This window comes from Trichosurus vulpecula, chromosome 6 (assembly GCF_011100635.1).
Source record: "Trichosurus vulpecula isolate mTriVul1 chromosome 6, mTriVul1.pri, whole genome shotgun sequence".
Classification (NCBI taxonomy): domain Eukaryota; kingdom Metazoa; phylum Chordata; class Mammalia; order Diprotodontia; family Phalangeridae; genus Trichosurus; species Trichosurus vulpecula.
The window spans coordinates 12,145,825-12,162,487 of record NC_050578.1 but is presented as its reverse complement, the minus strand read 5'-3'; the positions used below and the strand labels follow the sequence as shown (position 1 = coordinate 12,162,487).

The 16,663-nt window shown below is 34.6% G+C and overlaps 1 protein-coding gene across 1 annotated transcript in view; it reads right to left on the bottom strand.

Moving 5' to 3' along the window:
- Nucleotides 1–16,663, bottom strand: part of GALNTL6 (polypeptide N-acetylgalactosaminyltransferase like 6) — a 1,125,319-nt gene that overhangs the window by 959,538 nt on the left and 149,118 nt on the right. Inside the window, exon 5 of the mRNA XM_036763330.1 lies at nucleotides 9,024–9,162. Coding sequence (XP_036619225.1) covers nucleotides 9,024–9,162 — 139 coding nt within the window. The remainder of the gene's footprint in view (nucleotides 1–9,023; nucleotides 9,163–16,663) is intronic.

The window sequence follows — 16,663 nt, the reverse complement described above, 5'->3', positions numbered from 1 at the left end:
GGATATCTACAAAAATATAAATTGCCCAGGTTAACAGAAGAGGAAGTAAAATTTCTAAATAACCCCATCTCAGAAAAAGAAATTGAGCCAGCCATCAATAAACTCCCTGGGAAAAAATCTCCAGGGCCAGAGTGTTTTACATGTGAATTCTATCAAACATTTAAAGAACAATTAATTCCTATACTTTATAGACTATTTGGGAAAATAGGTGAAGAAGGAGTCTTACCAACTTCTTTTCTGAAACAAATATGGTACTAATACCCAAATCAGGAAGAATAAAAACAAAGAAAGAAAATTATAGACCAATTTCCCTAATGAATATTGATGCAAAAATTTTAAGTACATCCCTTGCAATTTCTCTTTCTTGTTCTTTTTCTTGATTACCTTTTCATGCTTCTCTTGATTCTTGTCTTTGAAAGTCAAATTTTCTATTCAGCTCTGGTCTTTTCACTGAGAAAGCTTGAAAGTCCTCTATTTTATTGAAAATCCATATTTTGCCTTGGAGCATGATACTCCGTTTTGCTGGGTAGGTGATTCTAGGTTTCAATCCTAGCTCCATTGACCTCCAGAATATCGTATTCCAAGCCCTTCAATATCTTAATGTAGAGGCTGCCAGATCTTGGGTTATTCTGATTGGGTTTCCACAATACTCAAATTGTTTCCTTCTGGCTGCTTGCAGTATTTTCTCCTTGATCTGGGAGCTCTGGAATTTGGTGACAATATTCCTGGGAGATTTCTTTTTTGGGATCTATTTGAGGAGGCGATCGATGGATTTTTTCAATTTCTATTTTTCCCTGTGGCTCTAGAATATCAGGGCAGTTCTCCTTGATAATTTCTTGAAAGAAAGATCTCTAGGCTCTTTTTTTGATCATGGCTTTCTGGTAGTCCAATAAGTTTTAAATTATCTCTCCTGGATCTATTTTCCAGGTCAGTGGTTTTTCCAATGAGATATTTCACATTGTCTTCCATTTTTTCATTCCTTTGGTTCTGTTTTATAATATCTTGATTTCTCATCAAGTCACTAGCTTCCACTTGCTCCAATCTAATTTTTAAAGTAGTATTTTCTTCAGTGGTCTTTTGGGCCTCCTTTTCCATTTGGCTAATTCTGCCTTTCAAGGTATTCTTCTCCTCACTTCCTTTTTGGAGCTCTTTTGCCATTTGAGTTAGTCTGTTTTTTAAGATGTTTTCTTCAGTGTATTTTTCAGTATTTTTTGGGGTCTCCTTTAGCAAGTCATTGACTTGTTTCTCATGGTTTTCTCACATCCTTCTCATTTGTCTTCCCAATTTTTCCTCTACTTCTCTAACTTGCTTTTCCAAATCCTTTTTGAGCTCTTCCATGGCCTGGGACCAGTTCATGTTTTTCTTGGAGGCTTTTGGTGTAGGCTCTTGCACTTTGTTGACTTCTTTAGGCTGTATGTTTTGGTTTTCTTTGTTGACATTTCTACATGGAAAGATGATGTGTATGATTCATGAGACCTCAGTATTAGGGTAGCTGAAGGGAATATGCATACATATATGTTTATGTATATATATGGGTGAATGTGTATGTATGTATATATCTATGTATATATCTATGTGTATATATATATATCTATATATATGTGTATATATATATATATATATTGAGAGAGAGAGAGAGAGAGAGAGAGAGACAGAGAGAGAGAGAGAGAGTGCAGACACAGTGTGAGTTGAAGATGAAGGGAAGATATCTAAAAGAAATAAAATCAAATTAAGGGATGAGAGAGGAACATACTGAGAGAGGGAGATAAGGAGAGATAGAATGGGGCAGATTATCTTGCATAAAGGTGGCACGAGGAAGCAGTTCTGTGGGAGGAGGGGAGAGGGCAGGTGAGGCGGGAATGAGTGAACCTTGCTCTCATCAGATTTGGCCTAAGGTGGGAATACCATACATACACAATTGGGAATCTTACCCCACAGGAAAGAAGAGGGAAGAAGATAAAAAAGGGGGGGATGATGGAGGGAAGGGCTGATGGGGGTGGAGGTAGTCAAAAACAAATACTTTGGAAAGGGGACAGGGTCAAGGGAGAAAATTCAATGAAGGGGGATGGGTTGGGAAGGAGCAAAATATAGTTAGTCTTTCACAACAGTATTGTGGAAGGATTATACATAATGATACACATGTTGCCTATGTTAAATTGCTTGACTTCTTAGGGAGGGTGGGTGGGAAGGGAAGAGGGGAGAGAATTTGGAACTCAAAGTTTTAAAAACAGATGTTCAAACAAAAAAAATGTTTTTGCATGCAACTAGAAAATAAGATACAAGGGCAATGGGGTGTAGAAATTTATCTTGCCCTATAAGAAAGGAAAGGAAAAGGGGATAGGAGGGGAGTGGGGTGATAGAGGAGGGCTGACTGGGGAACAGGGCAACCAGAATATATGCCATCTTGGAGTGGGGGGGCGGGTAGGAATGGGGAGAAAATTTGTAATTCAAACTCTTGTGAAAATCAATGCTGAAAACTAAATATGTTAAATAAATAAATTAATTAAAAAAAATTTTAAGTGAAATATTAGCAAAACGATTGCAGCAACTTATCACTAGAATAATGCAGCATAACCAGATAGGATGTATTCCAGGAATATAAGGCTGGTTCAATATTAGGAAAACTATCACCATAATTGATCATATCAACAACAAACCTAGCTGAAACATATGATCATCTCAATAGATGCAGAAAATTCTTTTACAAAATACAGTACACATTCCCATTAAAAACACTAGAGAGCATAGGAATAAATGGAGCCTCCCTTAAAATTATAAATAGCATCTACCTAAAGCCATCAACAACATAAACAAAGATGTCCATTATCATGCCTACCATTCAATTTGGTACTAGAAATATTAGCTGTAGCAATAAGAGGAGAAAAAGGAATTGAAGGAATTAGAATGGGCAAAGATGAAACTAAATTATCACTTTTTGCAGATGCTATGATGATTTATTTAGAGAACCCTAGAGAAACAATTGAAAAAATACTTGAAATAATAAACAACTTTAGCAAACTTGCAGGATATAAAATGAGCCCACATAAATCCTCGGCATTCCTATACAGTACTAACAAAGCAAGAGATAGAAACAGAAATTCCATTCAAAGTTATTCTAGACACTATAAAATATTTGGGAGTCTACAACCAAGACATACCCAGGGACTATATGAATATATTTATGAAACATTTTTCATGCGAATAGTCAGATCTAAATAAATGGAAAAATATCAGTTGCTCATGGTTAGGCTTAGATAATATAATAAAAATGACAATTTTACCTAAATTGATTTATCTGCACAGTGCCATACCAATTGAACTACCAAAAAAGTCATTAAACAGAGCAGGATAAAATAATAACAAAATTCATCTAGAGGAGCAAGAGGTCTAGAATATCTAGGGAATTAATGAAAAGAAGACCTAGGGAAGGTGGCCTAGCCATACCAGATATTAAACTGTACTACAAAGCAGAAGTCCTTAAAACTACCTGGTACTGGCTCAGAAACAGATTCATGGTTCGCTGGAATAGGACAGGTACACAAGACACAGTAGTCAATGACTATAGCATTCTACTCTTTGACAAACCCAAAGAGGCCAGCTTCTGGGCTAAGAATTCACTATTTCATCAAAATGCTAGGAAAATTGGAAAATGGTAGGGCAGAAACTGGGCATAGACCAATATCTTACACCATATACCAAAATAAAGTCAAAATGGGTTCATAAGTTAGGCATAAAGACTGATATTATAAGCAATTTGGGAGAGCAAGGAATAGTTTACCTATCAGATTTATGGAAAAGAAAAGAATTTATGACACAATTAGAGAGAGAGAGCATTGCAAAATGCAAAATGGATAATTTTGATTATGTTAAATTGAAATGTTTTGTAAAAAAAAAAAGCCAAGGAAACAATGATTAGGAGGGAAGCAGAAAATTGGGAGAAAATCTTTACAACCAGTATCTCTGATAAAGGACTCATTTCTAAAATAAACAGTGAACTGAGGCAAATTTATAGGAATACAAGTCATTCCCCAATTGAGAAATAGTCAAAGGATATGAACAGGCAGTTTTCAGAGGAAGAAATTAAAGCTATCTATAGGCATATGGAAAAATGCTCTAAATCACTACAGATTAGAGAAATGCAATTTAAAACAACTCTTAGGTACCACATCTCTCCTGTCAGATTGGCTAAAATAACAAAAGAGGAAAATGATAAATGCTGGAGAGGATGTGGGAAAATTGGAACATTTTCGCATTGCTGGTGGAGTTGTAAACTGGTCCAGCCATACTGGAGAGCAATTTGGAACTATGCCCAAAGGGCTATAAAAATGTGTATACCCTTTGACCCAGCAGTACCACTTCTAGTGTTGTATCTCAACAAGTTCACACAAGTGGGAAAAGGATCCATATGTATAAAAATATTTATAGTGGCTCTTTTTGTAGTAGCAAAGAATTGGAAATCAAGGGGATGCCCATCGATTGGGGAATGGCTGAACACAATGTGGTATAAGAAGTTAATGGAACATTCTCATGCTATAAGAAGTGGGGACTTCATAATAACCTGGAAAAACCTACAGGATATAATGCTGAGTGAGTGGAGCAGAACCAGGATAAGATTATACACAACCACAGATAAATGGATTCTGTGATGACTAATCCTGATAGACTTTGCTCTTCTCTGCAATACAAGGTGCAAAGACAACTCCAAAGGACTCATGATGGAGAGAGCTATCTACATCCAGAGAAATAACTATGGATTCTGAATGCAGATCGAGGCACACTTTATGCTCGCCTTTTTTATTTTTTTTTTTTTGTTTCGGTTTGGTTTGGTTTTGCTTCTTTCTCTTGATTCATTACATTGGTCATAATTCTTCTTTACAACCTGACTATTGTGTAAATAAGTTCAATGTGAAGTTGTATGTAGAAGATATATTGGATTCCATGCCACCTTGGGGAGGGAGGGGGGAAGAGGGGAAAATTCTCGAACTCAAAATTAGGTGGAACTGAGTGTTGTAAACTAAAAATAAAAAAAAATCTCTAAAAAAGAAAGATGATCTTATCTATACTGGTAGATATTCTAGTGTTGCAAATCACAACCCAATCAGGATTCATATTCTGTGCAAATCTTGTTCAGTCCTTCCCATCAATCATCCACAGACAGTTCATCCACCTTTAGAATCTTCATATGACATGGATGGTAATAGAGTATATGGCTGTCATCCATAATTCTTAATAAAATTTCAACTAATCTTTTTTCCAGTCATATGCCTCAGATCATATCCTGCATGCCATTTCTCTTGCACAATTAGTGATCAAAGGGTTATCCAAAAGATATCTTCTTAGGCACATATCTTTTGAGAAATCTTGTATCATTTTTCATATGCATAGGAGACAATTCATGTATGGTTCATTAAAGCCTTCTTTAATGAACATAATGCCTTCTTAAAAAAGTCTGGGGAATAGAGAGGCCAAACCCACTTGAACCAGTTCAAGCTTATCTAGGGTCTGGTCTTGGTCAAGAATCCAGGCCTGCTGATTTGCATAATTTGCATATGTTAAAGAGGGAAAGTAGGGGAAGTAAAATAATATAGTTTAATCCTAAACTAAGACAAGGAAAATCTAATTAACTTCACTTTTGCTTCTGTATCCTTATTATCCTACCTGTATAAGCTGTATAATCTAGGAAAAGTATGTAAAAAATAAAGATTGTAAACTAACCATAAATCTAGCAGGAGTGGAGGGAATGGTTACCCCTGCTCCTGCAGCTGTATCAGCGTGAATGTTCCCATGAGCACTACACCTGCTCTCTCGAGGAGCGTAATAAAATGCCTTCCTCTGCACCCCCCCAAAAAAAAGAAAATTGTGCAATCGTAAAGCTATAGTTTGCCATAAAAATCACTTCCAAATCCTTTTTTATGTCTTCATCAAAGATTACCTGAAAGTGTACATTTTTCTTGTAAATTTTTGTAGATATGAGAGGCTTATAAGTCACTGATTCATGATATGATCTCACTTTTCTTTTCTTGCTAACATGGTAGAAGATTTTTCCATACCTTTGATAGCTTTCCTTCCCTCACATAGCTTTAATATCAGTTCTTTAATTGCCTCACAACTAGATTTCCTAAAGCGTAGGCCTTTGTGAATTTTAGAATCGTTGTAGTCCACCTGCTTACTCACTCAAGACAAAGTGCTTGTTTCACTGTGATGACTAGTACAGCAGTTACTTTCATGGTAATCTTTTCTTTACATCTCATGAGGTAAGGGCAATTATTATCTCCGTTTTACAGTTGAAGAAACTGGGGAAGATTGCTCAGGGTCATACATTTAATATGTGTCTGACATCATATTTGAATTCAAGTCTTACAAGTCTGGACAAAAATATCTATTCACTGTGCCACCTACCACAATGATTATTTTGATGGTATTTTCAAATCAATGTTTATAATGAACATGGAAATATGAGATAACTATGAACTCATGAAATGAGGACATGAAAATACCAAAAGTAATAATGCCTATTTCATTTCATAGGAGAGCCTATGAACTAGCTTTCCATTTAAGCACAAGTAACTTTTGCATTTTGAATACATACACAAAGATTGTAGAATATTATTTATAATTATATGTATATATGAAAAGGCACACATGTTATCAAAGAGATATATGGCTGAAATATCTGCAGCTTAGATAAATAGTAAGAAATGAGTACCAAATAGAGAGCAGATGCTACATGCAAGAAATATTAAGAGCCTGAAAGGAAGGCCTCTACAGCATTGTGTGGTCTTCCTAGGGAAGATTTATGGAAGAAAATGCACAAGAATTTCATCAGATTATGAAAAGGCCAGGTGCAGATACCTCCACTGATGAAATCCTTGATTGACTGAGATCATGGAGGAAAAAAACCCTTAAAATAATTAAAGTTGTTCAAAATTGGAATAAAACTATCTTAGAGGGTAATGAATTCTACCCCCCAGGAAGTTTTCAAGTAGACATTGTATAATCACTTGCCAAGAGCTTTCTGTTCATGTACAGGTTGGATTATTTGGTCTCTGGAATAATTTTAAACTTTATACTTTTAAATTTAAAGGTTGGGTTTTTTTTTTGTTTGTGAGGAGAAAAAAATTCAGAATATATATATTTAGACTGTCAAATGACAGTGAAGGGGGAAGAGAAATTGTCATCATTTGAGGGAGTAGAAGAGTTGAAGAAAAGTTTTTGTTTTCTGATGCTAAAGGAAAGAACCATATTTGGTTTTGAGGTAAAGGATCTAGTCTAAAGTGAGGGAACTGAAACTGTAAAGATACCTGAATGATGAACTACAGTTCTGATCTAGTCGAAAGTGAGGGAACTGAAAATGTAAAGATACCTGAATAATGAACTACAGTTATAGAAAAGGCAGACTGGAATAGGACTAAAAGTAGAGATAGAGATTTTTACTTTGGAACTATAGTAAGGCCATTACTCTCCTCATGCCAATAGACTGGTAGATTGTGTTAGTTTTCCCACCCCTAAAATACATTTCTCTTATTGGTAATATACCGGGCTTACAGACTTGCTTGGATCTTTCTGCTACAAAATGCTATTTTGCCATCTCTCACTTATTTTTACAATTGAAAAGGCTCAAGTCTTCATCTCATCTTCATCCCCATTAGATTGTGAGGTCTTAAGGGTAGAGACTGTCTTTTGCTCCAGTGCTTAGCATAGTATCTGGCACATCATAGGTGCTTAATAAATGTTTATTGATTGATTCATCTCAGCAGCCAAGAATTGCCACTGACATTGTTTTTTTCACAGCCCATCAATGGATTATGCAGGAGTATAAGTCCCATTTAGTTAAATCTTGAAATTTCTAAGTTAAGAATAAAAAAATAACATTTTGATACCCATAACATTATTTTCTTTAGCTATCACTAAATCCTATCTGAGACAAGACATTATTTGATGCAATTAGTGGATAGTTTAAGAATAATGCCTGGAATATAAAGATAAAAAGAGTTGCCATTCCAGAAGACCGATATTAGCATTATATTTACTTCCTTTTATTTTCAGGATTCAGTAGATAACCCAGACTAGTTTTCATAAAAGGAAAACACAATAATGCAGGGTTTGTAGGACAATTAGTTCATCCTGAAATTCTCATGGCATCTATAAGACCATAGATAAATCTGGAAATAGCCTTAAAGGTCTTGTCATACAATGCCCTTATTTTACAAATGAGAAGATTCAGATTCATGGAGGTAACACAGAAAACATTGGAGAAAGGATTTGAATCCAAGTCTACTAGGTTTCAAACACTATCTCAAGACAGCACTCTTCTACAGCACAATGCTGTCTGCGACCATATAACCAATAGATTTGGTTCCTTCCCCATTTGTTTCAGAGTAGTAGAAGTGTTTAAAATCATAAGTCCTTCTACATACCATTACCATTTCTTTTTTCACTCTACCATGCTAGTAAGACTGAATTCAAAGTCTGTCTTTCTGCATACTGTTTTTGTGATCCTGAACAAGTTATTTACTACTGGATAATACTGGATAAATGCAGAGGGCTATTTAGAGGAGGTACCAGTTGTATTGAGGTTTAAGGGGAGTCAAACCTTTTAAGATGTAGGACTGAGAAAAATAATTCAAGTTATGGGTCCCAGTCTCCTAATTTGTAAAAATTAAGAGATATGCGCAAAATGACCTCTACATCTCAACAAATGACTCTTTGAAAGGCTATCTTTCAAATATGAGATAAAATTCAAAAAGTCAAGTGATACAATCTAGGTATTTACTATTTTTAAAACTGGAGGTAATAGTTATTTCATACAAGAAACATTTCAGCAAATCAAATTTTATATAACCTGAAGCTAACATTGAATTTATGTTAAAAATAATCCTTAATATTTTAGATTAAAGAATTCCCCACCACCCCCATTACATACTGATAGATTACTAAAACAAAATTTAAGAGGATTGGATCTTTTAGAATGAGATACATTTCTAAAGATAACCTTATTGGGTGTCAGGTGTGTTGTTACATACTTAGCATGGCGAATATCTGGCAGTGATCTCTCCAAAGCAATGTTGTTGCTCACGAAAATATTAAAGCCATTTTCTCTGTAAGCTGAATCATCATGGTCTTCTTCTGTGAGAGGATAAGGCTTCCCATGTTCACCCTTGCCTAGAAGGAAGAAAAAATGGTTATAAACCTGAAGAAAAAAGTAAAGTCTAAATTTTATACTGCTGGATAAAGTTTTTAGTACTGGTCATGAAAGAACGGTATCACCTCTGTACTATATGAATCCTCAATCAACTGTGTATTTCAACAATGGAGTCAGTGAGGTGTAGTGCATATAGAGATGGCCTTTAAGTCAAGAATACCAAGTTTTGTGCCTTAACAGCAACACATACTGGCTTATTAATCCTCAATGTGTCACTTAAATTCTCACTGCCCCAAGTAACTAAGATGACAAATTGCAAAACAGGTACTCATGTGCATTGGTAAGGTGAGCTTCTCTCGATTTTTTCTCCAGGTGTGAAATCACAGATCAGTGCTTCAATTTCTATCGCCCACCAAGATATTCCAAAATAAATCTTAGTTTAATTACTGGGATAAACAAAGAAGGGGATCAAAATAACCTGAATACATATCCATACTTATGAGGATTTATAAGGCTTTGGAACAATAAAATACATTTTCTAAGGAAATATAGGATGTTGTGAATTTCTCAGGAAATATTTAAGGGAAAAGCAGATAATTCTGATGTTTTAGTGCAATTAATTCAGAATTGAGAAGTAGAGGTAACTTCATGGAGATTATTTTAGCTGTGTGACTAGTTTTAGAAAGGTCAAGAGTACATCTTTCCCAAACATCTTGAGAACATGTTACTTCTGTTCTGGCCATCATACACAGCTTCCCCTTAAGAATGATCTTGGATTTCATTCTTGGGGGTCATGGGTTCCAAGACATAAATTCACTTTATTTTTCCCCAAAACAGGCTTTGTTCACCTCATTTTACATATATTTACATACATATATTACATATAGAATATGTAATACTTTGAGTTATCAACATTTGGAAGCTTTTTATATTCATTTATTTTTCTCAAATCTCTTAAAATACCCACATTCATATTAAGATCACAAAGAATACCATTTTAAGGGGACAACTAGGTGGCACAGTGACTAGAGCACCAGCCCTGGAGTCAGGAGGACCTGAGTTCAAATCTGGCCTCAGACACTTGACACAGTTACTAGTTGTGTGAACTTGGGCAAGTCATTTAACCCCAATTGTCCTGCCTTCCACCCTCCAACCCCCCCAAAAAACCCCAAAGAATACCATTTTATACTAACCCTGTTCCTTAAAGCAAAGGTTCTAAAACAAATCTGATTTACAAAAATATATAATATTCTGACTACCAGAATAGAAAATTTATATAACACAGTCAACAAAAGGAATTACACTTGGTATACATGAATTGAAAAAGAAAAGAAAAACCCTAGACCCAGATGGATTTATGAGGCAATTCTGCCACATATTCAAAGAACTGTAAATCTAGAAATACCATTTGGAAAAGAAAGTGAGAAAATCAGGTTCTATATAATACCTCAATGCTACAAATATGACCTAAATGAAAGTCAGAACAAAGAAAGAAAAGTACAATCAATATTTCTGATGTAAATTTTTAAATAAAATATTAGCAAAGAGGTTATATCATAAAAATGAGGCACTACAACCAGACTATCTACACCAGAAAGATAGGGTTGGTTCAATATTAGGCAAACAAAATAACAGAACAAATAATAAAAATCAACAGATGAAAAAATATTTTGAAAATATAAAACCCTTTTCTATTTAAAAATACACAGAAAGAGAAAAAAAGTAAGCTCCCTTGACTTTTTAAATGTGTAGGGCTATGTGGAAATAGGAGCTGCTATATATGACATTATGGTACTCCTTTTAATTTGAGGCTTTTCAAATTCAAGAATACTAAGAAGTGAATTGTATTACCAATGTCTTCTCTAATTCCCTTAAAATCAATATCAGTTGAAAAGAAAGTATGAAAAAATAATCAGGGAGATATCAGCTTAACAATGAAATTTGAATTATTTTAATTTATCCATTCAATACACCCTATGATCAGAGACCATAATATAAATGACTCAAATTTTAAAAAGTAATAAAAATTAGGAATAAATGGACTTTTTCTTTAACATAGTAAGTAGTATCTATCTAGAAGTCCTTCCCATAAGGTTACAGGTAAAGCATAGATATCCACTGTCATAAATACTATTTGACAATTATAGAAATTTTTGCCCATAGAAGTAAAACAAGAACAAGAAATTTAGTGAATATGCATGGGCAAAAAGGAAACAATTATTGCTCTTTTATTTTTAAAGTTTATATAATGGTGTACTTAATAGAATCCTAGAAATTCAACTAGATTTTTAATTGAAACAATAACTTTAGCCAATATGTAAACTATAAAATGCATCCACATAAATCATATTCATATAAATGTTTATATATTGCCAGGAAATAATTGGATTCTATATTTCAAGATACACATAGGAACTTTGTGAATAGAACTGCAAACCCATCTTTTTCATAATAAGAACAGACCTAAGTAATTGAAGAATTTGTCAAAATATTAAAAAATGACAATACTACTTAAAAATCGTCTAACATTCAATGACATCACAAACTATCAAAGGATTATTTATAAAGTCAGAAAAATATAATTAAATTCATCTGGAAGAAAAAAAGGAAAAAAAAATCCTAAGGGGGAAAAGAATGAAAAAGAATTAGGAAGTCAAAAAGCATGGCAGTACCGTATCACAAACTACAAAGTAGTCATAATCAAAGTGATTTAGCAGTACTGAAAAAATGGAGATGATGAGGTATACACACTTAAGTGTTAGATAATACCAAAGACCCCAGCTGCTGGGGTAAGAAGTCACTATTTTACATTCGGTATTCCCGCACACCCAAGAAAAGAGAATCATTGGAAATTTCAATAGCGGTCTGGAAGAAATTAGGTTTACAACAATACCTCATATCGTATATCCAGGTAAACCTCAAAAGTATACATAGCTAAGATATAAAAAGTCATATCATAAACACATGATAAAAGCAAAGAAGAAACTTCTGTTCTATGGAAAGAGGAAAAGTTGTGAGTAAAGAAGGATTAAAGAAGGTGGCAAAATAAAAAATGGGCAAATGTGAGTACATGAAATCAAAAAGATTTAGCCCAAATTTAATGTAGCACATAAGTGTTCAAAGCAGAAAAACAGATGTTTTTGAGGCAAGAAATAAAAGCAAACTCTAGTCATATGAAAAGTGCTCCAAATCAATAATAATTAGAGAAATGCAATTTAAATCAACTTTGAGTTCTACCTTAGAGATTGGCAAAGTTGCCTGAAAAGGAAAATGAAAAAATGTTCAAGGAGCTTCACGAAAACAGGCATTTTAATGTACTTTTAGAGGAACTGTGAATTGGCACAGGCAATCTGGCAAACAACTGGGAACTGTGCCCAAAAAGCTACTCCTCTCCCTTGTCTATGCCTCAGGTGATTTCAGTGAACTAAAGCTACTTCCTACATGGGGCCTTTTCTGATTTCCCATCCCTTCTTGCTAATGTTCCATAACACTTTGCATATGCGTGTGTATACACATACACAAATGTGTGTGTATCTATATCTATCTTCATATGTATACATATATAAAAACACACACATACACACACACACACACACACACACACATATATATATATATATATACATATATGTGCGTGTGTATGTATGTGTAGAGGGCAGAGGGAGGGAGAAGAGAAGAGACACGAGAGACTGGGGGAGAGGGAGAGAGAGAGAAGGGAGAGAAGGAGAAGAGATATAAATAGAAGAGAGAGGGAGGTGCAGCTAGGTAATAGAGTGCCAGGCCTGGAGTCAGGAAGAATCATTTTCCTGAGTTCAAATCTGGCTTCACACATTTACTAGCTGTGTGACCCTGGGCAGGTCCCTTAATCCTGCTTGCCCCAGTTTCCTCATCTGTAAAATGATCAGGAGGAAAGGGCAAACCACTCCAGTACTTTTTGCCAAGAAAACCCTAACTGGGGTCATGAAAAGGCTGAAATGACTAAAGTGGGGCAAAGTATGAAGTAGATGAAAATATGGAGTAATAGCTGCTTTATTTGTGGTAAACTTTGATCTCAGGAGAAACATACACCATGACCTAGAGAAAGAAAACTTCCAAAAGGGGGTCATGAAGAGTTGGACATGACTGAAAACAGCAAAACATAGCTACTAAGTGCGTGAGGCAGGATTCAAACTTAGTTCTAAGTCCCACAGTCTATCTAACCATGCCATTTAGCTGGGCATTCTAAATATGAGGGACAATCATGGATCCAGGATAATCATGGATACAACAGATAGAATGTCTTGGAGGGAAGAGCAAGTAGAACAGGTTATTTGGAAAAACAGTTGCATGAGTTGCAATCAGTTTTGAAAATTAGTTAGGAACTAGCCTGAGAAGATCTTTAAAAATGCTGAAATCTACATAAAAACTGAGTTAATAAGAGAAAATAAAGTTTCTTAAGGATTAGCATAGTTATACTTCTTAAGCACAAGTAGCTCTGTGGAATATGGGTTAAAAAGCAGAGACAAGAAGCAAAGAAACCAAGTAGGAGGCTAATTCAAGTGAGAAGTGATGAGGTCTTACATTTAAATATATTTTAATTTATTATAATAAATATTTTCAAATTATACATGAAATTTTTAATATTCTTTTTTAAAAATTGAGTTCCAAATTCTCTCCCTCCCTTCTGTCCCTACCCCACCCCTTCAGAAGGCAAGCAATATGATAGAGTACATATGTGAAGTCATGCAAAATATATTTTCATATCAACCATGTTTCCAAAGAAAATACAAACACACAGAGGAAATAAAGAAATAAAGTATGTAAATAAATTATGCTCCAATCTGCACTCAGAGTTCATCAGTTCTCCCTCTGAAGGTAATAACAGTTTTCATCACTGGTCCTTTGGAATTGTCTTTGATCATAGTGTTGATCAGAGTAATTAAGTCTTTCACAGTTGATCATCCTTATAATATTCCTGTTACCATGCACAAAATTCCCCTGGTTCTTCTTAGTTGCCTTTGTATTAGTTCATGCATATCTTTTCAGGTTTTTTTGAAACCAACCTGCTCATCATTTCTTATGACACAACCACATTCTATTACATTTGTATAACACAGCTAGTATTCTTCCATCTGTATTCAGACTCCAAAGTTCTTTCTCTGGATATGGATAGAATTATCCATCATGAGACTTTTGGTGTTGTCTTAGATCCTTGCGCTGCTGTGAAGAGCTAAGTCTATCAAACTTAGTCATTATACAATGTGTCTATTACTGTGTACAATGTTCTCCTGGTTCTGCTCATTTTACTCAGCATCAATTCATATAACTCTTCCCAGATTTTTCTAAAGTCTATCTGCTCATAATTTCTTATAGCACAATAGTATCCCATTACATTCACATACCAAAACTTGTTCAGCCATTCCCCAATTGATGAACATGCCCTCAATTTCCAATTGTTTGCAACCACAAAATGAACTTCCATAAATATTTTTGTACATGTGGGCCCTTTTTTCCATTTGTATGATCTCTTTGGAATACAGATCTAGTAGTGGGACTTCTGGGTCAAAAGGTATACCCATTTTTATATCTCTTTGGGCATACTTCCAAATTGCTCTCCAGTATGGCTGGATCAGTTCACAGCTCCATCAACAAAGCGTTAATATTCCAATTTTCCCACATCTCCAGAACTTATCATTTTCCTGTTTTGTTATGTTAGCCAATCTGATAGGTGTGATGTGGTGCCTCAGAGTTGTTTTGATTTGCACTTCTCTAACCAATAGTGATTAAGAGAATTTTTTTTCATGACTCTAGATAGCTTTAATCTCTTCCTTTGAAAACAGTCTGTTCATATCCTTTGACCTTTGATCAATTGGGGAATGACTTGTATTTTTATAAATTCACCTCGGTTCTCCATATATTTTAGAAATGAGGCCTTCATCAGAGACATTAGTAAAAATTCTTACCCAGCTTTCTGCTTCCCTTTTAATCTTGGTTGTGCTGGCTTGGTTTGTGCCAAGACTTTTCAATTTAATGTAATAAAAATCATTTATTTTGCATTTCTTTAATGTTCTCTATCTCTTATTCGGTCTTAAATTCTTCCCTTCTCCATAAATATGACAGGTACACTATTCATTACTGTAGTGTAATTATAGTATCAGCCTTTATATTAACTCATGTACCCATTTTGATTTTTTCTTCTCATAAGGTGTAAAATGTTGGTCTATGCCTAATTTCTCCCATACTATTTTCCAGTTTTCCCATCAGTTTTTGTAAATAGTTAGTTCTAATCCCAGCTAGAGTCTTTGGGTTTATCAAGCAGTAGATTACTATAGTCATTGCCTACTGTGTCTTTTGTACCTAACCTATTCCACTGGTCTACCACTCTATATCTTAGCCAGTACCAAGTAGTTTTGATGATTGCTGCTCTATGATACAATTTAAGAACCAAAATAGCTAGGCCACCCTCCCTTGAATTTCTTTACATTAATTCCTTTAATATTCTGGACCTTTTTTCTTCCAGATGAATTTTGTTAACGTTTTTTTCTAGCTTTATAAAATAATTTTTGGTAGTATGACATGGCAGTGAATAAGTAAATTAATTTAGGTAGAATTGTCATTTTTATTATATTAGCTTGGTCTAACTGCAAGGAATTGATGTTTTCCCAAGTATTTAGATTTGACTTTATTTCTGTGAAAAGTGTTTTGTAACTATTTTAATACAGTTCCTGGGTTTCTTTTGGTAAGTAGACTCCCAAATATTTTAAAATATCTACAGTAACTTTAAATGGAATTTCTCATTCTATCTCTTGCTGTTGGGCTTTGTTAGTAATATATAGAAATGCCAATGATTTATGTGGGTTTATTTTCTATCCAGCAAATTTGCTAATGTTGTTTATTATTTCAAGTAATTTTTACTAGGTTATCTAGGATTCTCTAAGGATACCATCATACTATCTCCAAAGAATGATAGCATTATTTCATCTTTGCCTTTTCTAATTCCTTAATTTTTTCTTCTCTTACTGCTAAAGCTAACATTTCTAGTACAATATTGAATAAGAGTAATGAAAATGAATATTCTTGTTTCACCTCCAATCTCAATGGAAATGTTTCTAGTTTATCCCCATTACATTTAATTCTTCCTGATTGTTTATGGCAGATTTTTAAGGAAGGCTCCATAGGTTCCTAGGCTCTTCAGAATTTTTTTTTGTATCCCAAAGAGATTTTTTTAAAAATTTATTTATTTAACATATTTAGTTTTCTGCATTGGTTTTCACAAGAGTTTGAATTACAAATTTTCTCCCCATTTCTACCCTCCCCCCCACTCCAAGATGGTGTATATTCTGGTTGCCCTGTTCCCCAGTCAGCCCTACCGTCTGTCACCCCACTCTCCTCCCATCTCCTTTACCCTTCCTTTCTTGTAGGGCAAGATAAATTTCTACGCCCCATTGCCTATGTATCTTATTTTCTAGTTGCATGCAAAAACATTTTTTTTTTTGTTTTTGAACGTCTGTTTTTAAAACTTTGAGTTCCAAATTCTCCCCC